Source organism: Hemicordylus capensis, chromosome 2, assembly GCF_027244095.1.
Source record: "Hemicordylus capensis ecotype Gifberg chromosome 2, rHemCap1.1.pri, whole genome shotgun sequence".
NCBI classification, from domain to species: Eukaryota; Metazoa; Chordata; class Lepidosauria; order Squamata; family Cordylidae; genus Hemicordylus; species Hemicordylus capensis.
Genome location: NC_069658.1, coordinates 221191772 through 221216554, shown reverse-complemented (window position 1 = coordinate 221216554; position 24783 = coordinate 221191772). Strand labels below are relative to the sequence as shown.

General features: G+C 44.6%; 1 protein-coding gene across 1 annotated transcript in view; it reads left to right on the top strand.

Annotated features, from left to right (window-relative positions):
* Positions 1-15047: 15047 nt before the first annotated feature.
* LOC128346133 (radial spoke head protein 3 homolog B-like) overlaps positions 15048-24783 on the top strand; it is a 42173-nt gene continuing 32437 nt past the window's right edge. Inside the window, exons 1-2 of the mRNA XM_053299092.1 lie at positions 15048-15294; positions 18351-18438. Of these exons, the coding sequence (XP_053155067.1) occupies positions 15164-15294; positions 18351-18438 (219 nt within the window). The 5' untranslated portion in view covers positions 15048-15163. The remainder of the gene's footprint in view (positions 15295-18350; positions 18439-24783) is intronic.

Sequence of the window (24783 nt, the reverse complement as noted above, 5' to 3'; positions counted from 1 at the left end):
CGGGGTAAATATGAGTCATCTCCTGGGCCCCACCCGAAACCAGGTGTCTAGATAAGGAACTTGATAAACATCCCAATGGTTGGTAAATTTAATGTCTGGATGCAGACAGTTCAACCAATTAACAAATTCCATAAATCTGTCCCTGTTCTTGAACACAATAAAGACATCATCAATATAACGCTTGTATACCTCCAAATCTTCATAAAAAGGATTTGCCCTCTGATTTAGAATCCACTTACCCTCCAGCATTGCCATGAACAAACAAGCTACACTGGGTGCCAATGTGCAGCCCATAGCTAAACCTTTAATCTGGCTATAGAACCGTTCTTGAAACCTAAAAAAGCTCTTCTCAAAAATTAGGTCCACTAGTTCAAGAAGGAAGTACGTGGTGTCAAGGTCTGGCCAGCTGCTAAGGAAGTTACGAAGCAAGCAGAGCTGCTGAAATCGGATACGACTTGGCTGAACGCTGTCGGCAAGGATGATTGATGAACGTTGATTCTCAGCAATGAGTAGGAGGCTGGAGCTGTGATTTATGGAGCAAGCCGAGAGCTCCCAGCTGGTAGGAATTCACGGCTTGTCAGCCCTCAGCAAGAGGCGTTTGCTCCTCCTAACAGCCTCTAATTGCGTTTTACGTCTTGTGATCCTGCGCTGTTGTGGAGTCATTGGTGTTTCATCTTCTTCGCATTGGTCCCCCACGCCTTCTGCTGACTCAGGTTGCCGTGCCTGCTCTAAATCATTAGTTGGATCTACCACAGCCGTTTCATGAATGCTGCCAGCCGGGCTCTGCTCCTCAGACACTCCTGAATCGGCTGGAAAGTTGACAGCTTCCCCTTCCTCCTCGCTGTCGGAGCTCGAGGGCATGACATGTGGGGGGATTGGGGTCAGATTGCGTCAGTAATAGCGATTCCACAACTTCGTGTGCCTGTTCCAGAGGTATACTGGTATACAATGACACCACATCTAGGGTCACCAAAATGGCTTGATCAGATAAAACTATTCCTTCAAGCTTGCAAATGAAGTCCCTCGTGTCCTTGATATAGGAGGTAATCTGTCCAAAAAACGGTTTTAAATGATGATCAGCATAAATGGACAGTGGCTCAAGGACTGCATTATAACCAGAGACTATGGGCCGACCCTTGACAGGGTGAGCTGGTTTGTGTATTTTAGGTAGGACATAAAATACGGGTACCCTAGGGTGCTGATTGAGAAGAAACCTCTTCTCATTAGCCGAAATAATCCCCAACATGTCCGCCTCATCAAGTACAACCTTAATCAGGGCCATAATCTTATTGGTGGGGTCATGGTCCAGTGGTACATAGTTTGTTCTGTCAGCCAATTGCCTCTCAACTTCACAAATGTAGTCTCATGAGAACGATAGCTCCCCCTTTGTCCGCCTGTTTAATCACCAAATCGGGATCCTGTTGTAAAGAATTAAAAGTGCCTTATCAGTTCTAGACAAATTGGAATGGTGATGGGTCATACCTAAGAACTGTTGTTCTATCCTCCCAATGTCCCTCTCAACCAACTTTTGAAAAGTGGCAATAGTTGGAGAGTCAATGGCCGGAATAAAGGTGGATTTGGGTCTAAACTGAGCATGACCCAAATCCTGTCTATTTCCAAAATAACTTCTGAGTTTAATTGTTCTTATTAGCTTATACAGGTCAACCCGAGTTTTGAAAGTTTGATACATTGGGGTAGGCACAAAACTTAAGCCAAGCTGTAAAACTCTAAATTGTTGGGGAGAAATAAGCTTGGAACTCAAATTAACCACTAGGGTCTCATGCGCCCTCTGGTCCTGCGGTTCTCACAAAAAAAAGAACTATATTCAGACCTGGTTTTAGCTGCCCTGTCTGAGCGGGTCCTTCTAGCCGAAGGCAACCTATCAGAGTCAGATGTAGCAGACTCCTCTGATTCCGAGTATTCAGAGGAGCTAATGGGTTACTTCCAAGTAACTGCTTTCTTACGCCTCTCAGGTGCTGACATCCAATTATACACCCTCCCCAATTCATAATACCTAGAGTCCCTGTCAAGCTTCCTATTCTTAAATTCCAAGAGATGTTCTTTAAAAGTTTTCAGTTCATTCTCAATCTCAAGCATCTTGTTGTCAAATGTCTCACTATGTACATTAACTCTGAGGCCCAAGAGAGCCTCATCAAAAGCTGTCTTCATAACACTAGCGTCCTGGGAAGCCCGCTGTATAATCAGGACAATTAGGTCAAACGAACATTTGTTTAATATCGGAATCCACCTATCACGAAACTCAACATCCTGCAAAAATAATGTAGGAGGTTTGTTGATCCGTAAACCTCTAGGGATCCTAGCTGACTCATAGTATTTCTTAAGAACAGATGCATGTAGTTGCATCCTAACATGCTTTTTCCTCATATCGTCATAGGAGGACCAATCGGGAGATGAGGTAGCAGCCTCATCCTCCAGACCCTCAAGGGGGCAATTGCCCAAAATATCATCAATCTCCTCCGCTGAGAAAGCAAAAGTATGGCTGAGATGTGCCATGACCTAAGCCCCACAAAATGCAACCAAAACAATGGAAAGGGGCAGTCACAGAATTAAACAAACAATAAAGAGGAGAAAGGGAAATCCCACTATTTAAAATCCCACTGTTTAAACACGGCATAATCCTCCTGTGGCAGTGTAATAGAGGTTGCTCCCCATCCATTGTGGGGCAGTAAACCCACAGACTCAAGTGTCTTGGGAATAACTGGTGGACATCCATCATCTGCTGCTAAATCCTCGACATCCTCTTCCTGTCTGTTGTAGTCTAAACCAGGGTGGAGGAATCCTCTAAAAGTCAAAGTGGAAGGAGTAGTTTCTTCTGAGCGAAGCAGATGGGATAACATTGGATCTTCCCCTTGGGCTATTGGGGTGAGTTTTGTATCATATGTTGGCTGTGCAATGAGAATAGCCTCCTCGGTATCGAGAATAGCTTCCTCGGTATCTAAATCTGTATGAATAATACTGTCATCTTCTAGTGCAGCTACTTCGAGCTCGAGTGTAAGAGCTTCTTCATTAGATTTATCCGAAGAGGAGGCATGCCTCTTCGATGTCCACGGGAGGGCAATATGCGTTGAAGTCGAGTGGGTCTTCGATGTTGAGGTATGTCCTCATGACTTAGCTGTGTGCTTTTTTGGCTTTGAAGTGTGTTTTCCAGAATGGTTTGTCTTAGTCTGTGCCTGGGAAGCCGGTATCGAGCTTGGCTGCGCTGGAGATATTTGTGGCGTCGGAGCCGGAGAGAGTGAGACTGCACGATGTCGGAGGCGAGTCTCTTGCAACCCCGAAGGAGAAGGGGTAGTCTCCACAGCACCTGCATGGCGATGTTTCTTTCGCTTAGTTAGTGGTGCTGAAGTCGATGCCAAGCCCACTCGATGTCGTGGACTGGAGGCATGGCTCGATGGCTCTTTATGCTTTCTTTTCTCTGGGTTTTTAGACTGCGAGGATTGTGCAGTTCCCGGAGAAAGCAGGGAGCTCCCTGTAGGTGGGCGCAACGCATCCTCCATCAGAACAACCATCAGACGCGCCCACCTATTTTTTAAGGTCTGTTTTGAGAAGCCAGCACAGATATCGCAAGATGCGGCAGGGTGCCCCTCCCCAAGGCAAAGGCGACAAAGCTGATGCCCGTCAGTTGAAGGGAGTTTGTTTCCGCAGCCCTGGCACTTTTTAAATGTCGTTTTTTCACGGGTGCTGTCCTTAGATTTTCCACCCCTAATCGTGGTGGTGTTAGGCACTGATCCCTCGCTCATGGAGATGGGTTAGGGAAGTATGGGGCACAAAAAACCGCCGAGTATCGATTACTGTTCCGTTAGTCCGTTGCCAATTTTCTGTCCGGTTTTGTTTTTTGTTTTTTCCTGTTATATGCTTTATTGTAGAAGGAGTTTCCGAAGAATAGTCAGTCAGTCCAGAGGTGAAATACACATAAATCAAGAATATAATTAGCTGAGGAGCTTTAACTTTCCGAAGCGTCTGACGCCTAGGCGGTCAGAAAGAAACTGAAGAGTGGGACGCCTAACCGCCAATATAGTGAACTGCAGGCTTGTGCAGAGGTGGTTAAGAGTGTCTCGAGGAGCTAACGACTACTACCCGGAGCAGGTCTGCGCAGGCGCAGAACCCATGATTATGACTGTCGCAGGGAATCACTATCCAGATCCTATTGATCAACACAACCCCCCATTACTGGTTCCAATTGATCAGGGAGCCCTAGACCAGCCCACACCTGGGGGAACAGATCCTACGCATACCCCTACAGACCCAAGGGCCCTTACCCACCCCCTGGTGGCGGAATTACCAGCAGAATGGCGTCAATGCTTTTCTTCCATGATTGCTGACGCTTTTGAATCCCAGCGCTTAGTGGCGCCATAAGTGAAAGAGCCATCCTAGATCTCCTTCGTCATCTTCCTCAGAGTCTCAAACCTCAGCTTCTCCCTCCTCTCCACCTAAGAAAAGAAGGAAGGGTCAGAAGCACAGGCATTCTCACAAAACCTCCAAATAAATAAATAAAATAAAAATAAATGCAGGCAGGGACCAAAGGAAAAAACTCCCTCCTCCCGCCCATTCTTCAGAGGATTCAGACTATAACTCTCCTGATCCTCTCCAGGGCAGACCCGGGGAACCTTCCCTCCCACCAGAATCTCCTCCAACTCCTTCTGACCCCTGTCGGTCCAGATAAGGACCCTGCAGACCCGGACACTGATCCAGACTCCTTAGAGGAAGGGGAATGGTCTGATGTATACCCAACAGAACCTGCTACTCTTTCACATAGATAATTCCCATCTGATGACTTCTCTCACCTTTTTGTTAAGGCACTGAAAATTCTGGGTCTCTCTCTTAAAGGTCTTCAGGGCTCTGCAACTCCAACAAGAGAGTCCCTGGTATTACCTACTACCGCTACTCCAGAACGCTTGTTTTGCCTGAGACTTTCTCTGAAGTTCTCAAGCAGGAATGACTGGCTTCCGCTATCCAGAAAAAGACATCTACCCTTGTAAATAAACATTATGCCTTTGTTCCCACAGCGACTACTCTTTTTCAGACCCACCCACCCACCCCCGGTTGATGCCCATGTCGCGGCCCTAACCTCAGCGGCTGTCCTGCCACAAGATGGTGAGTCAGTTATGAAGGACCCTACGGAGAAAAAACTCGAGTTCCACCTCAAGAAGAACAGCGAGTGTATCTCCCTTTCCATTAGCACCTAAATTGCAGCTTCCATCATTTCTAGAGCCTCACTACTCTGGACAGATGAACTGCTCCAAACACCTCTGCCAGAACCGACTAGGCTCAGACAACTCACCTTGGAGCTTCAGAAAGCTCAGGCATTCATCACTGATGCGACCTTAGACTCAGTACGCTTTGGGGCTAGGGCCACTGCTAATACCATGGTGGCCAGGCACTCTCTTTGGCTAAAACACTGACCAGTGGATGTGGTGTCTCGATCCAATTTGGCCTCAGTTACCTTCACGGCAACCAAGCTCTTTGGGGACGAGGCTCTCAAAGATATCCTCATTGAGACGAAGGATAAAAAGAAGGCTCTGCCATCTGCTCCTAAAAAGGATGAGAAAAGCTCCTTTCACAGACCTAATCAATCCTTTTGTCCCTATTTTCAAAACTCTGGGAGAGATCGGAACAACCAAATGAGACGCAACAACTCGGGCACACCTAACTTCTCTCCAAGACCAGGTGCCCCAAAGAACAATTTGGACAATGAGCAAAGCCCCGTCCGGTCTCGTGACGATTGGCTTTTTTAAAGCCAAATTTTAGGTTACGGCCCATTTGACCCACAAGTATACCCCTCAGGTTCTGGCAACCAGGCCCGGTGACAGTCACGGTGTCAGAGGTCGCCTCTCTCAATCCTTTCACATTTGGGAGAACTGCATGTCAGACCAATGGGTGCTGGATACTGTGCTTCATGGGTGCGAAACAGAACTCATATTACCACCCAAGGACAAGTTTCTGCCAACACCTCATTCCAGGTCTCACACAAAACATGCAGCCATTCTACAAGCCATCGAGCACCTAGTAGCCATCTCTGCAATAGAACCAGTACCTCGTTCACACACCGACAAGGGATTTACTCCATCTTGTTTACCATGCCCAAATGGGATAATACCTTCAGGGCAGTGCTAGATCTCAAGTATTTAAACAGATGGGTACGCAAATTAAAGTTCCGAATGGAAACGTTACGTTCTATCGCAGAGAACCTCCAACACTAGGATCTTCTATCTTCAATTGACTTGACAGAGGCCTACCTCCACGTACCAATTCACCCACGTTCCAGACCCTTCCTTTGCTTCTTCTACCAAGGGTAATACTTCCAGTACACAGCCTTACCCTTCGGCCTCTTATCAGCAGCAAGAATATTCACAAAAGTCATGGCCCCATTGGTGGCTCATATTCGACTTCAGAAGCTCCGCCTATTTTTCTTTCTGGATGACTTGCTCATTCAATCAAGAGAAGAAGCAGAGCAGGACGTGGCCATAACACTCAGAGAGTTGGATGCCCACGGTTTTCTAATAAATAGGACCAAAAGTCACCTCCACCCAACTTTCAGACTTCAACACCTTGGAGTCATCATTGACACATCAAAAGACAAGTTGTTCCTTCCACAGGAATGCAAACAAAAGCTCCTGGACTTAGTACAGAGCCTCTTATCTAGTTGGATGGCTTCGGTCATGACCCTAGCACAATTGCCAGGCCTGATGGTGTCAACTCTAGAGGCTGTACCATGGGCATGTTTCCACCTACAGCCACTGCAATGGTTTCTACTCCCTTTCCAGGATGACATTGCTCACAAACGCCTCAGACAGTTCTCCTTACCTCTCCATCTAAAGGACTCCCTATGTTGGTGGCTGGAACCATCCAGCCTGGACCGCAGAAAGCCGTTTCTAGATCCTCACAAGGTGATCCTAACCACGGACACTAGCCTCCTCGGCTGGGGAGCCCATTGCCTCTCCAAGACTGCACAGGGCAAGTGGACCACAGAAGAACGAAAACACAGTATGAACTGGCTCAAACTGAGGGCCATTCTTTTGGCACTCTGAGTTTTCATGCCTCTGCTTCACAGAAAAGATGTCTTTGTTCGAACGGACAACATGACGGCCAAAGCTCATATCAACAGACAGGGAGGGACCAGGTCCAGCTCACTCCATCAAGAAGTGACCCTTCTCCTTCACTGGGTGGAAAAACATCTACACTTACTACTGGCTCACCATGTCAGCGGATCCATGAATATTCAAGCCGACCGGCTAAGCAGACAGGACTTACATCCAGCAGAATGGAGACTCAATCCCAGGGTCTTCAGGCTGATTACCAGAAAACTGGGACTTCCAAAAATGGACCTGTTCATGTCCAGCCACAACAATCAGCTACCAAGGTTTGTCTCCTGCTTCTCGTGTCAGCTAGCAGAAGACATTGACTCCATGTCAGCTCCCTGGCCACCAGCACTGCTCTACGCTTCCCCTCTGGTTCCCTTGCTGAGCAGGCTCCTGCATCGCATCTGTATTTTGAGGGCATGAGTCATCCTAGTTGTCCCGTTCTGGCCCCGGCGCCCCTGGTTCACCAAGATCCTACACCTCGCAGGAGACAGCCCGTTCTTCCACCTGAGCCCGGAAGATCTCCTCAGCCAAAGCCCGATATATCACCACAACCCAGGTTGGTTCAGGCTTGCCGCCTGGCGACTAAACGGAACCTCCTCAGCAGCCAGGGCTTCACTCCACGTGTCCTGAACACTTTGCTAGCTTCTAGCAGATCTTCTACCAATCAGGTGTGCAAATACTATCAAAAGACATGCAGCAGTGTTGGGACCTCTACTGTCCAAATTCAAGGGGAAACCCATTCCTTCACATCCTCACCTTAGGAAATTCTTGAGAGGAGCCACACTGATGTCACCTCCAGTGATACACCAGTTCCCTACCTGGGATCTCCATAAAGTACTAAGAGTACTCCATGCGTCTCCCTTTGAGTCCATTTGATCGGTACCCCTCTGACTCTTAGCCAGGTTATCGTCCCTGGGCTTTTATAGGCTTGTTACTTAATTTGCATAAGTCCTGCCTCTCTGGAGCAAGCACGGAATGATAACCCACAAGAGATGTCTTCCACAACAGCAGCTAGACAGCAATACTCCTATTAATCCATCTTCCTGCAGGTTGGCTTGTAACTTTTAAAAATGCATTTCCAAAGTCCTACAATACACATCTTAGTTTCTTTCTATAAGATCATTCTGAAAACTGGATGATATGTGAACTCACAACTACCCTTACGTGGGGAAGCAAAGTAAAATCGCCATCTGGGAAAAATAGATACAGGCAAATACTATAGATGCAGAAATGTTTATTCCAATCAATGTTTAAAAAACATAATATAATTTTATTAAAGGATCTTCAAACCTGCACACATTTTCAAAAATGAATATTCATATATTATATACCATCACAAATATAGAAAGCAAAGCTTGACATTTGCACAATGAATAGCTAAAGATACATTTATCCACTAATCGTACATACTCCCTTGTGCTCCCCACAGCCCTAACAAAACTTGTACAAATTCATTTATTGTCACTGTCACTCTTTCTGGCACAGTAATATCAACTATTGCAAAATGAATTGATGCACCATTTTCAAAGTAAGCTCCAAGTTTGGCGAGATATTGCCTGTTATCACCTTCAAGTCTCTGTCCAAACTTTGGTTGAAGCCAGTTTAATGAATGATATCTAAACTGTTCCTCATATAAATGGTTGGACTGTGTCTTGTAAATTCATGGAGGACAGGTCTATCAATGGCTACTAGTCTGAGGTTTATAGACCACCTCTAGCCTCAGAGGCAAGATGCCTCTGAATACCAGTTGCAGGGGAGTAATGGTAGGAGAGAGTGCAAACCCTCAAATCTTGCCTGTGGGCTTCTCAGAGGCATCTGGTGGGCCACTGTGTGAAACAGGATGCTGGACTAGATAGGCCTTGGGCTTGATCCAGCAGGGCTGTTCTCGTGTATTTTATTCTTCTAACGAAAATAAAATTCAAACTCAATTTTTGAGCAAATGGTTCCTCTGCCTCACATCCTTCTCTTAATTACATCTGCCTGTGTTTAACTCTGTAAGCTTTATTCCAGACACGTACAAGCTGTTCACGAAAAATTGGGGCATGTCCTTTTTCTAGACAGAGTTTATCACTGGCCTTGCTCCTGTTAATTAATGAATAACAGTTCTGAGGTACAATTTGTTGCAAATATCTAAATAATGCTACAAAATGGATCAAGAGTTAGAGAATTACTTTTCATCTCTTCAATTTAATCTTAAGATTGCCAAAAAAATAATTTCCCCCCAAGTTTCAAAATATATGAATAAAGTTTGTTCTTAGATTGCCACACCTCCAACATATATCCAAATCTTTTGAGCGTATATATACATATCACTAAGTCTTAATGGAGGCACCATTGCAAAAATAACCTTATAAAAGCGGTGTTTTTCCCTTTTAAATTCATACAATGTTTCTTCTGAAACTCTGGACCAGAGCTATTTCTGTTTTTCATTGGACATGACTATACTTAATTTTCCTTTTATATGAAACTCATTATCTTTTATCCAGAGCTATAACTATGTTACATAGCTTACTTTGATATATTCTCAGAAATTATAAATTCAGAAATCATTACGTCTTATAAAGAACCATACTTCCAAAGGACGTGTTAACTACATGTCTAATCTGAAAATACTGAAACAAGCTTATTTTATCTTGAGTTGGTGGTGGTATTATTTATTTATTTATTTATTTATTTACACAGTCAGACAGGTGTTATTGACTGTTTTGTTTTATCCAGACATCAAGTCCTTCCCAAGGACCTGGGATGGCTGAATTTTATTATCAATGTTGTTGCTGTTGTTATAGATATCGTCGCAGAATATAGGCCGTTCCCAGTAAAGTTGCTTTTTGTAATTGGCTGATGGTGATTTCTGTGGCCCCTATGGTGCTGAGGTGCTCCTCAAGGTCTTTTGGAACTGCACCCAGGGCGCCAATTACCACTGGGATTATTTTGGTCTTTTTCTGCCACAGCCTTTTGATTTCCATTTGTAGATCTTTGTATTTTTTGTGATTTTTTTCTATCTCTTTTTCTTCTATTCTGCTATCCCCTGGTATTGCTATGTCGATTCTTTTAACTTGTTTTTCTTTCTTCTCGACTACAGTTATATCTGGTGTATTGTGTGGCAGATGTTTGTCTGTTTGTAGTCGGAAGTCCGAAAATCTTCATTTTCTTCAACTTTTTCAATTGTATGGTCCCACCAATTTTTGGCTACAGTTAGCTTGTATTTTTTGCAAATGTTCCAGTGTATCATCCCTGCTACCTTGTCATGTCTTTGTTTGTAGTCAGTCTGTGCAATCTTTTTACAACAGCTGATTAGGTGGTCCACGGTTTCATCTCCTTCTTTACAAAGGTGGCACTTGCTGTTTGTTGTTGACTTTTCTACTTTTGCTCTTATTGCATTTGTTCTTAGTGCCTGTTCTTGTGCTGCCAATATTAAACCCTCTGTTTCTTTCTTCAAGTTGCCAGTCTTAAGCCATTGCCAGGTCTTGGTGATGTCTGATTTTCCACTTATATTTTGCAAATATTGACCATGCAGGGGCTTATTTCTCCATTTTTCTGCTCGGTTGTTCTTTCTTGTAGGCCTGCTTTGTTTGATTGGTGTTGAATAGTTTCTCGTTATTGACCATTTGAAGTGCATCTTCTTCACTGTCCTTTATGTATTCTTCAAGGCCTCTTTTCTCCTCCTCTACTGTTTGATGGACTTGCAGCATTCCTCTTCCACCTGAGCTGCGAGGGAGGTAGAGCCTATCTACATCACAGCGGGGGTGCAGAGCATGATTGATGGTCATGATTTTCCTGGTCTTACGATCTAGCGTCTCTAGCTCTGCTTGGGTCCAGTCTATTATTCCTGCAGTGTATCTGATAACAGGTATAGCCCAGGTGTTTATGGCTTGTATGGTGTTCCCGCCATTGAGTTTGGACTTGAGGATTTTTCTAACTCTCCTGATGTATTCACTTCCAATTTTTCTTTTAACTTCAGTGTGTGCACTGTGATCAGCCTGGAGAATGCCCAAGTATTTGTAATGTTCTTTCTCTTCCAGGTTCTTGATGTTGCTTCCATTGGGCAGTTCTATTCCTTCTGTTTTTCTTATTTTTCCTCTGTTCATTATTAATGCAGCACACTTGTCTAGTCCAAACTCCATTGCCATATCGCTACTGAATAGACAGACAGTGTTTAGCAGTGATTCAGTTTTTGACTGGGACTTTCCATACAACTTCAGATCGTCCATGTACAGCAGATGGATTATTTTACTTGATGTTTTAGATGTTTGGTATCCGAGGCCTTTTTTGTTTAGTATTTGTGAAAGTGGGGTCATGTAATCGCTACAAACAACAGAGGGCAATTACAAACAACAGATTATTATTATTGTCATTATTATTATTTTAACATATTTCTATACTGCCCAAAACTCACTTCTCTGGGCAGTTTACAACAAGCAAACAAACAAAAAGTTAAAACAATAGTTAAAACAAAATAAATGATATAGTAAACATTAAAACATTACAACAATCTAAATTTTAAAACAATATTTTAAAATGAATTTAAAACTATTAAAACAATATTTAATTAAAAGCCTGGGTGAATAGGTGCATCTTTAAAGACTTTTAAAAAATTGTCAGAGATGGGAAGGCTATTATTTCAGCCAGGAACGCATTCCAAAGCTTTGGGGCAGCAGCGGAAAAGGCCTGCCCCCGAATAGCCACCTGATGAGATGGTGGCAACTGCAGACAGACCTCTCCTGATAATACCAATGGGCAGTGGGGATCATAATGAAGAAGACGTTCTCTTAAATATGCAGGGCCCAAGCCGTTTAGGGCTTTATATGTTATAGCTTGTATTTTGTCTGGAAACTTATCAGCAGCCAGTTTAGATATTTCAATATGGGAATAATATGGTCTCTCCGAGATGACCCAGAGACCAACCTGGCTGCCTCATTCTGAATCAGCTATAGTTTTCGGAATACACACAAGGACAGCCCCACATAGAGTGCATTGCAGTAATCCAATCTGGAGGTTACCAGCATATGTACCACTGTTCTGAGGTTGTTTATCTCAAGAAATGGACACAGCTGGAGTATCAGCTGAAGCTTATAGAAGGTACTTCTGGCCACTGCCTCAAGCTAGGACACCAGGGAGAGGCTTGGATCCAGAAGCACCCCCAGACTCCATACTTGTTCCTTCTGGGGAAGTGTGACCGCATCCAGAACAGGCAGATCAAAATCGTCTCTCGAGTTTTGATCCCAAACAATGAGTATCTCCGTCTTATCTGGATTCAATCTCAGCTATCCCTCATCCAGCCCATTACTGCCTCCAGGCATGCATTTAGGGAGATTATGCCCTCTCCCGATGATGTTGACATGGCGTAGTAGATTTGGGTGTCATCAGCATACTGATAGCACCCTGCACCAAATCTCCTGATGCGGGTGTCATCAGCATACTGATGGCACCCTGCACCAAATCTCCCAGCGGTTTCATGTAGATGTTAAATAACATCGGAGACAATACGGAGCCCTGAGGGACACCATACAAAATTTTAGATTTTGAAGAACAACAGTCTCCAAGGGACATCATCTGGAACCTGCCCAAGAGGTAGAAGCGGAACCACTGCAAAGCAGTGCCTCCCACTCCCAACCCACTCAGACGCTCCAGAAGGATACTATGGTCGATCATATCAAAGCCACCAAGAGGTCCAAAAGGACCAACAAAGTCACACTTCCTCTGTCAATTCCCAATTGGAGATCATCCATCAGGCTGACCAAGGCAGTCTCCACCCCATAGCCCACCCGAAAGCCAGTTTGAAATGAGTCTAGAAAATTCGTTTCCTTCAAGACTGTCTGGAGCTGGGAGGCCACCACCATTAAGCTTGAAATTTCTGCAGATTGCCTCATAGTTCTGTCCCTGGACACCTGGCTCAATATATCCAGATAATTATTAATGTCATCCAATGTTTCCAAACTCTTAGGGCGGCTTCACAAAATATGCTGAAAGCAGAAGCGCCCAACTTCAAATGTAAGTTAAAGCACCAGGAGTGCATGCTTCCTGGGAACCAGTAGGTCCACTTTCAGCATATTATGTGAAGCCATTCAGCTTATAATATACAGATTCAGATATCATGCAACCATGGTTTATTTTAGCTAAGGTTTCTTTAACAAACCTTTATTGGAGCTACAAATGATTGCCATATCATGGTTTGTTTGGATTCGGCCCTTTCTCCTAATCTAGGCTTGCCCCTTTTATGCAAGAGCCATAAAAAGACAAAGCTCTTGAAACAAATCAAGATTAAATGGCAATTGTGAGTTCAGACATGATGTGAAACTACAGTTAGGAGACCACCAACTTCACATCTGAGGTTCACCTGCTTGAAATAAACCACAGTTTGTTTGATGAGGGTTCAGAAATATAAATTGACTACAGTTAGTTGAAGTAAATGCTTTGTGATATCTGAACCCACCCAATATATGGACATGAATGGGGAGAAACATGTGCTTTAAATGCCAGTGTAATGTAGTGCTTCGAGTGCTTAACTAGGCCTGGAAAAACCCAAGTTCAAACCCCCAATCAGCTATGAAGCCTACCTCACAGGGTTGTTGTGAGGATAAACATAACTATGTATACCACTCTGGGATCCTTGCCGGGTTTAACAAAGAGTTCAAAAAGTGTTCATGTTAATTTTCACTTCTGTGTTCTTATGAGTCTCAGAGACGATACATGTAATTTTCATCATGCTGACTACAAGTATTGCCCAGGCAAGCAAAAATTCCAAGAGTCAAGCAGAAAGCAATGTCTGGGTCAGACATGAACCAAAGATCTGATCAAAGTAAGGCCTAATCCATTAAAATACAATTAAAACAATGTAATAAAACAAAAGACAATGAGTATTTAGTAAAATTACCTATATGATATATACATCTAAATGTATGTAGAAATGGTTTAACCAAGCAAAGCCCCCTTGCCATTCTCTTTCACTATCCTCGGCATAGACATAATAGAAATATTTCCAGGTGTTGTTTGTTATTCCAGATGTTCCCAGTCTTTGAGCCTGCAGATATTGTTGGGCTACAGCTCCCATCATCCTCAACCACAATGCCTTTTGGCTCCCCTGGAATATTCCATTTCTGTAAATCTGATTTGATTTAACAAAGTTTCTCATGCTTATTTAAAAAATCCTGTAGTTTCGGAGTAAACCAAAAACTGAAATATCTCTTTGATCAGATCTGAATATTTTATCCTTTTAAGGCAATTATCCATGAAAGGAAAAATTATACAGTATACAACTTATATACCATGTATATAAGAGAGCCAGCGTGGTGTAGTGGTTAGAGTGCTGGACTAGGACCAGGGAGACCCGAGTTCAAATCCGCATTCAGCCATGATACTTGCTGGGTGACTCTGGGCCAGTCACTTCTCTCTCAGCCTAACCTACTTCACAGGGTTGTTGTGAGGAGAAACCTAGTACACCACTCTGGGCTCCTTGGAGGAAGAGTGGGATATAAAATGTAATAAATAAATAAATCATCTGGATTGATTCCAAGTTCAATTTCCACCATCTATTTTGGTATCTCCCAGTTATATAAGGCAGAAGGGGAATAAATAAAGTCAATTGACAAAGAACTATCACCTGAATTCATCTGTCCATTTACCTGAATTCATCTGAGGTTGACTTGCCTCTGAGATCTCTTTCTGATTTTCCTAGCAGCTAGAATGAAATTTTTCCATTCGCGGTGTAACATCAGGGTCTGAAGCTCCCACCAACAAAAAAACAACAATGTTTATCAGTCTTGCAGACTTTATCCAAGGGATTGAACCAGTCAAACCCGCCCCCCCGCCCCCATCTCTTTTTCTAAAAGAAAAAGAAAAAAATGCTTCAGTCTTTCAGTGTCTGGTATAAATTGCAGGCAGCCTGCGTGTGTGTGCTTGAAAAGGGAGGGAGCACCCAGCCAGATCAGCTGCTGAGCCCAGGGATCAGTTTACCTTGGCAACAGTCACTGGGGAGCAGACACCATGTTGCATGGCAACGGTTGCTAGGAGGACTGTTCTATACAGCCTGGGCCTATTCGACCCAGAGGCTGCCTACAACCGGCATGGCCTCCACATCGGTGCTTGTTGCCCGAGAGGACACAGGGGCACCCCCTGGAACCTACTCCTACTGCAGCCAGCCCCGGGCTCTGCCCCCCAGACGGAAATACCGGGGTTCTCTGGAAGCCAACGATCAGTGAGTACCAGGGGCCTAAACCAGGAGGGAAATGAAGACCAAAGATGCAACAACAGAGAGAGGGAAACTAGTCTCGGGGCACTTCTTTGGGGGAATGTCCTTTCGAAATAGCACGTTTCTTCATTTTATAAAAGCTCTAGCTTCGTAGAAACATTGGGGCTCAACCCCAACTGAAATTTACAAACACAGGGAGCTGCCTTATACAGAATCAAGTTATTTGTCTATCTAGCTCAGCACTGTTTGCACTCACTGGCAGCAACTCTCCAGGATTTCAGGCAGGGGTCTTTCCCAGCCCTCCCTGGAGATGCTGCCAGGGATTGAACTGGTATCCAGCACCACGCCAAGCAGATGCTCCACTAATGCAGGGGTGTGCACAAAACCGGCTGACCTGGTTTGGTTCGCGTCCAAACCAGACCCAAACTGGACCAGGCCAGTTTAGTTCTACACCCCTTCGAAACCCACCCACCCCCATCCCAGTTTGGGGGTTTGTGATCTTAAAATTTTTTTGGGGGGGGGGGGATTCTCCAAGGTCACAGGGGGTCCCAACTCCCTCCACCAGCCTCTACTATGTGGCAAATCACCCTGTTCAGGTGATCTTCTGCCCGTTTCGGGCCTCACCCCCATCGCGGCAGCCACTTTGGAGGCCACCATGCATGCCCAATGGGCCTCTGCTTAGCTGGGTCATGCAGCTTTGCTCTTCTTTGCTTTTACCTGCAGGGGACCTGCAGTTGACTTTTCCCCAGTCCTGGAGAGACTGCTGGGTGCCTTCCTCTCTTTCATTTATTTATTACATTTATATCCCACTCTTCCTCCAAGGAGCCCAGAGCAGTGTACATGGTTATGTTTATCATCACAACAACCCTTTAAGGTAGGTCAGGCTGAGATATATGTGACTGGCCCAGAGTCACCCAGTGAGCTTCATGGCTGAGCGGGGATTTGAACTCAGGTCTCCCCGGTCCTAGTCCAACACTCTAACCACTACACCACACTGGCTCTGTGCAGCCAGAGCAGAAATCCTTATCTAGGTGGCAGCAATCCTTATCTCCATTGGTAGAGCTTTGTACCAGTTGCTCAGCACCAGTGGCACTGAATTCCTTTTGACCAGCCCCCCTGGTACCAAATTCTCATGAGCAGCCCTACTGTGCTAATACTTCCCTACCCAGGTAGGGCTGCTCATGATAACCACCAGGATCAGTCTCAATCCTAGTGCTCCTCCTCCAGGTAGCCTGGGTTTTGTACCTTGGCTAGCACCCTCCTAACTCACTGGCCATTTGTATGGATACTTGGCCTGTTGGCAATCTTGGCTTCCATAGAGCTGGGCAGAAGGAGCAGCGTGGCAGCGGGGAATCCCCCAATGCACCATGCTCCTTGCACAGTGCATTGTGGTATATGGGAGAATGCAACCCATGAAGATTTGCCTCTTCCTATGGGATAACTTAATTGTTGGGATTATTTAATTGTTGTTTTACGATGTTTTTAATTGTTAATTATTGTTTTTATGCTCTATAATTTTTGTTTTAATTATTAACTGATTTTAATGGTGTTTTAATGTAAACCGCCCTGAGCCTTTTGGAAGGGCGGTATAAAAGTTTTAATAATAAATAAATAAATAAATAACTTGGCTCTTCTTCTTGAGGTCATTCCCAGAGAGCAGCTTCTGTCCTGTCTGGCAACTCCTCATCTTCCTTGATAGGTTTCACCACCAGCAAATGGGTGGTAAAAGTGAGGGTGGCAGTTTGAGACAGGGATGTGCATGGACCGTGGAGGGGCGGTCCGACGCCGGGGGGGGGTGATTCTTTCCCCCTCCGGCGCTCCATTTTTAAGTGCATTTTTCGGGGCAGCAGGGCCCCTGCCCCCTTGTTGGCTGTGAAATGCGGAAGTAACTTCCGCACATGTGGCCGCCGGTGACGCACGTGCGCCGCCCACATCACACAGTGCACGCGTGCGCGTCAGCGGCAGGCTCATGTGCGGAAGTTACTTCCACTTGTACCACCGACAAGGAGGGAGGGGCCGCTGCTGCCCCCCCAAATTCATTTAAATAATGGTGCGCCAGAGGGGGGAAGCGGCGAGAGGGGTAAGTACAACCCCCCACCCTTAAAGAGCCACCCCCCCGGCGTCAGACCGCCGGACCGGGCCACTTGCGAACCGGTTCGCAGACCTGTAACATGGCCTGCGGACCGGTTCGTGCACATCCCTAGTTTGAGACAGCATGATTTTTAAAAGCGGACCGGCTGTTGCAGAACAAAGGAAGACAAGATGCAAAAGGTGGAACAGGGCCCTCAGCAAAGTTTTATGGCAATAGCCTTTGGCAGCAATTATTTGCAGGAGAAATGGGGTGTTATGTGCATGTGAAAAAGTGTAAAATCTTGGCTTTTTGCCCAGGCATGTATTTGATTCTCTGGTACTGCTCTTTATAGTCTGTATTGCTTTTATGCTTTTGGTTTAAATTTTTAATCAGATTTGTTTAATATTTTTTTCACTTAATATTTTAATTGTGTCTTTTTTACCATCTTGTGTTTAAATTTTTTGCTGTAAACCGCCTTGGGACTGGTTTAATGAAAGGAGGTATATAAATTTAACAATCAATCAATCAATCAATGTGTTTCTCTTTTCATCTGTGAAATGTTGGTGGATATGAATTCCTAGTTCTTAAGTGATATAGAGAAATCTCATTTATCCTAGTAAAATTATCCTAATAAATATCCCAGGCTTTTTAGGAAAGCTGTTTTTTGCTGCGGCTTCTGCTCTGTGTTTTGTGTGTTTTACTGCTTTGTTTTATATATACCTTAAATAGAGATGTATAATTTTTATGTTTAAATTTAATATTTGTTATTTCAATAATGCATTGTTTTAATTGCGCTTTTTAGTTATAATGTAAACAGCTTTGGGATTATTTTAATGAAAGGTGGTATATAAATTCAACAATAAACAAACTAATTTAAATTCAGGTTGCTTGCGTATTTCGCAGAACTTTGCAAATATTGAGTCTAATGAATATTAAACTTGTAATAACATTTTAACCCATTTTCTCCCATCTTTAATTTTATGTATTGCAGGGAAGATGAGCCATACCACTATGCAAACCTCATGTACGAGCGGAGGGTGGTTCGTGGCAACACGTATGCCCTTCACATCTTACCTTGGGTGGGTTGTTCGCTTAATTTTTCTGAACTTAAGTACACGAGTAGGCCAGAAAAATATTTCTAAGAACATCCAAGCTTTGGGCAAAAGAAAGTCCTACTTCATGCAATGAAATTCTCTGCCACAAGATGTGATGACAGCCACCAGACTGTAGAGGTGAGGTATGCACCATGCTGAATGAGCAAATGGCAACCACACGAATGCCATGTGTGTGCTGGCGCCGTGCATGGGTACTTGGGCCAAGCACCGCCCCAACAGGAAACTTCATGGGGTGGCGGAGAGCAGGTTAGGAACTGATCTCCTCTTTCTTAAGGCTCCCACTCCCCTCCCCATGGTGGTGAAATGGTTCGGAACTGGTCCGAACTGGTGCTTGAACCACTGTTTGTGCACACATTTACAAAGCTGGGTGGCTTTAAGAAGGGCTTAGATAAATTCATAGAGGACAAGTCTATCTGGCTACTAGTCTGGTGGCTGTAGGCCACCTCCAGCCTCAGAGGCAAGATGCCTCCGAATACCAGTTGCAGGGGAGCTACAGCAGGAGAGAGGGCACACCTTCAGCTCTTGCCTGTGGGTTTCCCAGAGGAATCTGGTGAGCCACTGTGTGAACCAGGATGCTGGCCTAGATAGGCCTTGGGCCTGATCCAGCAGGGCTGTTCTTATGTTCTTAATGCATAACTATCATGGACCTCACTGCTCTTACCTCTCCAGGCAGAGTGGGTGCCACAAATGGTGGAGCTGGCAGCTCATGAACCAAACACATTCACAGAATGAAACTTCTTTTGTGCATCCAACAAGGTTTGGAGTGATGATTTAGAATTACTTTCAATTTAAGCAGGTACCACGCTGTAATTGCATGCTGCCTTTATTTTATTTATTTGGACTTTTTATTTTGTTGTTTATTCTCATGGCAGGAGAGAGGAAGGGAGGGAAAGAAATGACATTGTTTAAAATGTATTATGCTGTAATGTAGGGATGTGCGTTTCGTTTCGGCTACAAAACGTTTTGTGCACAAAACAGGCCATTTCGGCTGTTCTGTAGCTGAAACAAAACACTCAATGCTCAAAACAGAAAATTTTGTAGCTGAAACAAAACGTCCCCGTTTCGGATACAAAATGTTTTATTGTCTGGGCTGTTTTGGAACTCCATTTTGAGATCGTGAAAGTCTTTCTCCTTCAGTCTCCATTTTGAGTTTTGACATCGGTTTGAATTTCCGGCCCTTCCAGCCTGCAGATTGGCCAGCGAAAGCATGGGCTGATCTGTTTGCAATTGCCTCCTTTTTCCTTTTAAGGAAATTTAAGGGTAAATTTTACCCTCATTGGCCAGTGGGGCAGTGTGCATTTCATTGTTGTTGTTTCACACTGTTGTGTGTAGATCAATTGCATTTCTGGGAGGGATGTGGATGTGCATGACCTTTGGAAATTTGCCTGGTTCTTTGCAAAGCTCTGCTGTTGTTGTTGATGTGTGATGTTGATGTTATTTGGGGTGGATTCAGGGCAGAAAGGGGACTTTGGGGGCCGAAGAGTGGGTCAGGTGGTAGTGCACCAATGGATGCCTGCTGCCACCCAGATTCCAAAGGAATTGGGAAAAGGGCTGATTTTTAAAGAATTTCTGAAGTTTACATATATTTGGGACAGAAAGGGGACCTGAGGGGCAAAACAGTGGGTTGGGTGGCAGTGCCCCAAGGGGTGCCTGCTACAACCCAGATTCCAAAGGAATAGGGCAAAGGGCTGATTTCTTAGGAATTGTTGAAGTTTACACATCTTTGAGGTTTTTCCCCCTAGGGAATAATGGAAATTTCAGCAGATGCATAACTCCACCTGGGGGGCACTAGGGTGGCCGGGAGCGAGTGGTGGTGTAGTGCACATAAGGTGCCAACCATCCCCATGGGTTGCTAACCCATGGGGTGCTGGGTTCTGTTGTTTCTGAGGTGTTCTGAGTGTAGATTCTCTGGAAGCGTATGAGATTTTCAATGACAAACCATGAATCCACTCTCATATGTAGATTTTTGAATCTACACTCAAAACATCTAAGAAACAACAGAACCCAGTACCCCATGAGTTAGCAACCCATGGGGGTGGTTGGCACCCTATGTGCTCTACACCAGTGTTTCTCAACCTTTTTGGAGTCAAGGACCGCTAAATTCATCATGCAGAGTTTCAAGGACCGCTACATTTTGTGTGTGCAGTTTCTAGACCCAGACCAGCAGTTAGCAAAGGGGTTTCAAGTTTATCTATTAGTACAGGCGTTCACAGGTGTTCACCACTCAAATGTCCTGATGGGCCAAAACTGACTGTGACTTGGCTCATGGGGGCCGAGGTCAATTTTTCGGGTGCTGATTATTAAAATAACACTTAATCAATCAATTAAATCAAAGTGAAATTAATGAAAATGAATTTAATCAATATTTAACTTTTGAAGTTCTAGCTCAAAAGGGGGAGGGAGGAAAGGATGAGACATCATGGCTCCCTGGCACCTGAGATTTGTCCAGTCCAGATTTAACATTACCATATTTTAAAAATAGGTTGCAACCTTACACTCCATTCTTCCAATTCTGTCTTTTCTTACTCCTCATCTATCTATTTTGCATATAAACATGCAGGCAGGAACTTGTGTCAAGTTCCTGTATACATAATATCTTGCTTCTTAAATGCATAAAAATAGTAATTTAATATTGCTTTTAAAATAGTACTCTCTCTTACACACACAGTACTCCCCCTCCAGCTTTCCTCCTCTCTTCATTTGGTAATCACTGCCCTTGCTCTCCTTAGCAAATGGGACAATGCATGTTTGCTACCATAAAACCAGCTTATCAACTTAATTGATAGGAAGCTTAAAACATGACATCTCATATCATACTGGAAGTCTGTAACCAAACATCATCATCCAAAAAACCTCCAAGCAGTACACTCAGAACTAAAACACTCATTACCTTGAAAAGGTAATGTTATGGTAATGAACTTTACACATCAATATGGCATCCACATTAGGAAAGTAAACCACAGGGAATGGGGTGGGAGATTTAACCCTTCATACCACACATTCATATATATCCAGGTTTTTACAACTGTAATGATTTTTAGGCAGAGGTTTAAGGGAGAGGGGGAGTACTATGTACTCACACTTGAGTGGGAAGACTTTTAGTGGGTCTCTTCTTCATCCTTCTTTCCCTCCTTCTCTCTCCTCTATTCACCATTTCATACCTTGCTACACCCAGCCCCCACTCCATCCCCTTTCTCGTGATCTCTTTTTTCCACTGGTTTTCTCAGTTCACACACATTGCACTAGTTCTCTCTCCTGCCTGCATGTTTGTTTTTAAAAATCCCAGTTTATGTTAGCTTCATCCCCTTTTTGGTAAGTCAGTAGCTCACCCTAGCCACCCCTTTCTTCATCTCCCTCATCCCCCCCCCCATTTTATTTCTCAGTTCACACAGATTGTGCTTGTTCTCTCCTGTATGCTTGCTTTTAAAAATCCCATTTTATTTGATCTTCATCCCCTTTTGTTGTCAGTACATGATCAGCCTGCCCCTCACCCCCACCCCTTTCATTCTTCTTATCTTTCCCTTCTTTTTTAATTTGATCAGCACTGTTGCTTACTTTTTTTTTTGCCTGCCTGCCTTCCTCTGTTCCTCCTCTGTAGTAGTTCAGAACAGAGTTTATGCATGCAGAAGTTCAGAACAGAGTTTATGCATGCAGCACTCCAGCCAAGCCAAGCACTCCCTCTCACTTGCCCTGCTAACTGCCTCGAGTGTGTTTCACCAGCTGCATACCAGTGACATCACTCGCTCTCACTATTTCCTCTCATCAAAGAGACTGGAGAGATTAGCTGGGAGTGAGAAAAGGCTGTCTGGGACTCCGGAGGAAGACAGAGCCCTGCAGCGAAGGCTGCCTGGTTAAAGATTAGCTCCAGGGAGCTAATCTCCAGGGTGTTAAAGGACTGGCATGCTTGAAAAGGAGGGGGTGTTAAAGGACTTGCACGGACCGGCACTCAACCCCTTGGGGACGGGCAGCGGTCCGGGGACCGGCGGTTGAGAAACTGTGCTCTACACCACCACTCGCTCTGGGCCACCCCGGTGCCCCGCAAGTGCAGTTATGGGGCTGCTGAAACCTCCATCATTCCCTATAGGGAAGAACTTTAAAGATGCGTAAACTCCATTAAATCTTTAAAAATCAGCCCTCTGCCCAATTCCTTTGAAATAATTCTGGCAGCTTACTTGCCCCCACTGGGCACTACCACCCACCCTACTCTGCTCTGGGCCACCCCTTTCCCCCCAACATGAAGTTATGCTTTTGCTGGAATTCTTCCATTCTTCCCTATGGGAAAAATCTTAAACTTCAAAAATTCTTCAAAAATAAGCCCTTTGCCCAAATTCCTCTGAAATTTGGGTGGTAGTTTCCACCCATTGGGCACTACCACCACCACCCACTAGTTTTGCCACAGGGCCATTTTTTAAAATCCAAAACATTTTGGATTCGGATTTTGCAGTTTTGAAAAAGAACAAAATTGGTGTGTTTCGGATTGGCTGATTTCAAACAGAGAACAAAATGGGGGTGTTTCGGATTCAGGCCAAAAACAAAACAAAAAACAAAATGCACAGCCCTACTGTAGTGCTGAACACAAAATATTACTTTATAAATGCTTTTTAAGTAATATATAGTATTTTTAAATGGTGCTGACCACTAACTTAAATGGCTGTTAAAAAAGACTCTCCTCTTTAGAACATAAGAACAGCCCTGCTGGATCAGGCCCAAGGCCCATCTAGTCCAGCATCCTGTTTCGCACAGTGGCCCACCAGATGCCGCTGGAAGCCACAGACAGGAGTTGAGGGCGTGCCCTCTCTCCTGCCATTACTCCCCTGCAACTGGTACTCAGAGGCATCCTGCCTTTGAGGCTGGAGGCGGCCCACGGCCCTCCGACTAGTAGCCATTGATAGACCTCTCCTCCATGAAGTCATCCAAACCCCTCTTAAAGCCATCCAGGTTGTTGGCTGTCACCACATCCTGTGGCAGAGAGTTCCACAAGTGGATCATGCGTTGTGCGAAAAAGTACTTCCGTTTTTTGGTCCTAGAAAATTTTTTGGTCCTGGCAATCAATTTCATGGAGTGACCCCTGGTTCTAGTGTTGTGTGAGAGGGAAAAGAACTTCTCTCTCTCCACTTTCTCCACACCATGCATGATTTTATAGACCTCTATCATGTCTTTGTGCAGTCGTCTTTTTTCTAAACTAAAAAGCCCCAGGTGTTGTAGTGTTGCCTCATGAGAAAGGTGCTTTAGGCCCCTGATCATCTTGGTTGCCCTCTTCTGTACCTTCTCCAGTTCTTTCTCACATTTGTCTATAAATAGTTAGTAAACATGAGAGCTAGATGGAGCCTCTACATTCAGAGGCAGTCTAGCTCTGGCTGTTAGTTCATTGGGAGCAATCAGCAAGGAAAGGCTGTTGCCTGGAGGCATTGGGCTTGGCCACTGTTGGAAGCAGGATGCTGGGCTAGATGAACCCCTGGTATCAACCCAGGAAGGCAGCTGCTGCTGCTGCTATTATAGTTTTGTTAGTTAATTAAGCACCACCAATGTGCATAGTACTTTACAGAAGGGGTATTAAGCCTTGGGTCTCCAGATATTGTTGTACTATAGCTCCCATCATCCATTGTTGCTGGGGATGATGAGATTTGTAGTCCAGTATCATATGGGACTCAAGTTTGAAAAGCCTTGCTTTACAGGGTAATGGAAAGTAAAATACCCAGGACCTTTCCCTGAGTAAGACAAAATCCAAATATTGACTTGAACATGCCTCCTTTCCTGCAGCTCTGCCTCAACACACAAGAACTGGTAAAATTGAACAATTCTTACCTTCTGGAGTGTCTGAGGGGGTTGTGTGTGGGAGGCACTTCTTTGCAGTGGTTCTGCTCCTACCTCTCAGGCAGATTCCAGATGGCGTCGCTTGGAGACCATTGCTCTTCAAAATCTGAACTTTTATATGATGTCCCCCAGGGCTCCATACTGTTTCCAGTGCTTTTTAGCATCTACATGAAACCACTGGGAGAGATCATCAGGAAATTTGGTTCAGGATGTTATCAGTATGCTGATGACACCTAAAACTATTTCTCCATGTCAAAATCATCAGGAGAAGGCATAACCTCCCTAAATGCCTGCCTGGAGGCAGTGATGGGCTGGATGAAGGATAACAAACTGAGACTGAATCCAGATAAGATGAAAGTACTTATTGTGCAGGGTCAGAACACGGTAGACTATTTTGATCTGCCAGTTTTGGAAGGGGTCACATTTCCCCAAAAGGAACAAGATATGCAGTCTGGGTGTGCTGCTGGATCCTAACCTCTTCTTGCTGTCCCAGGT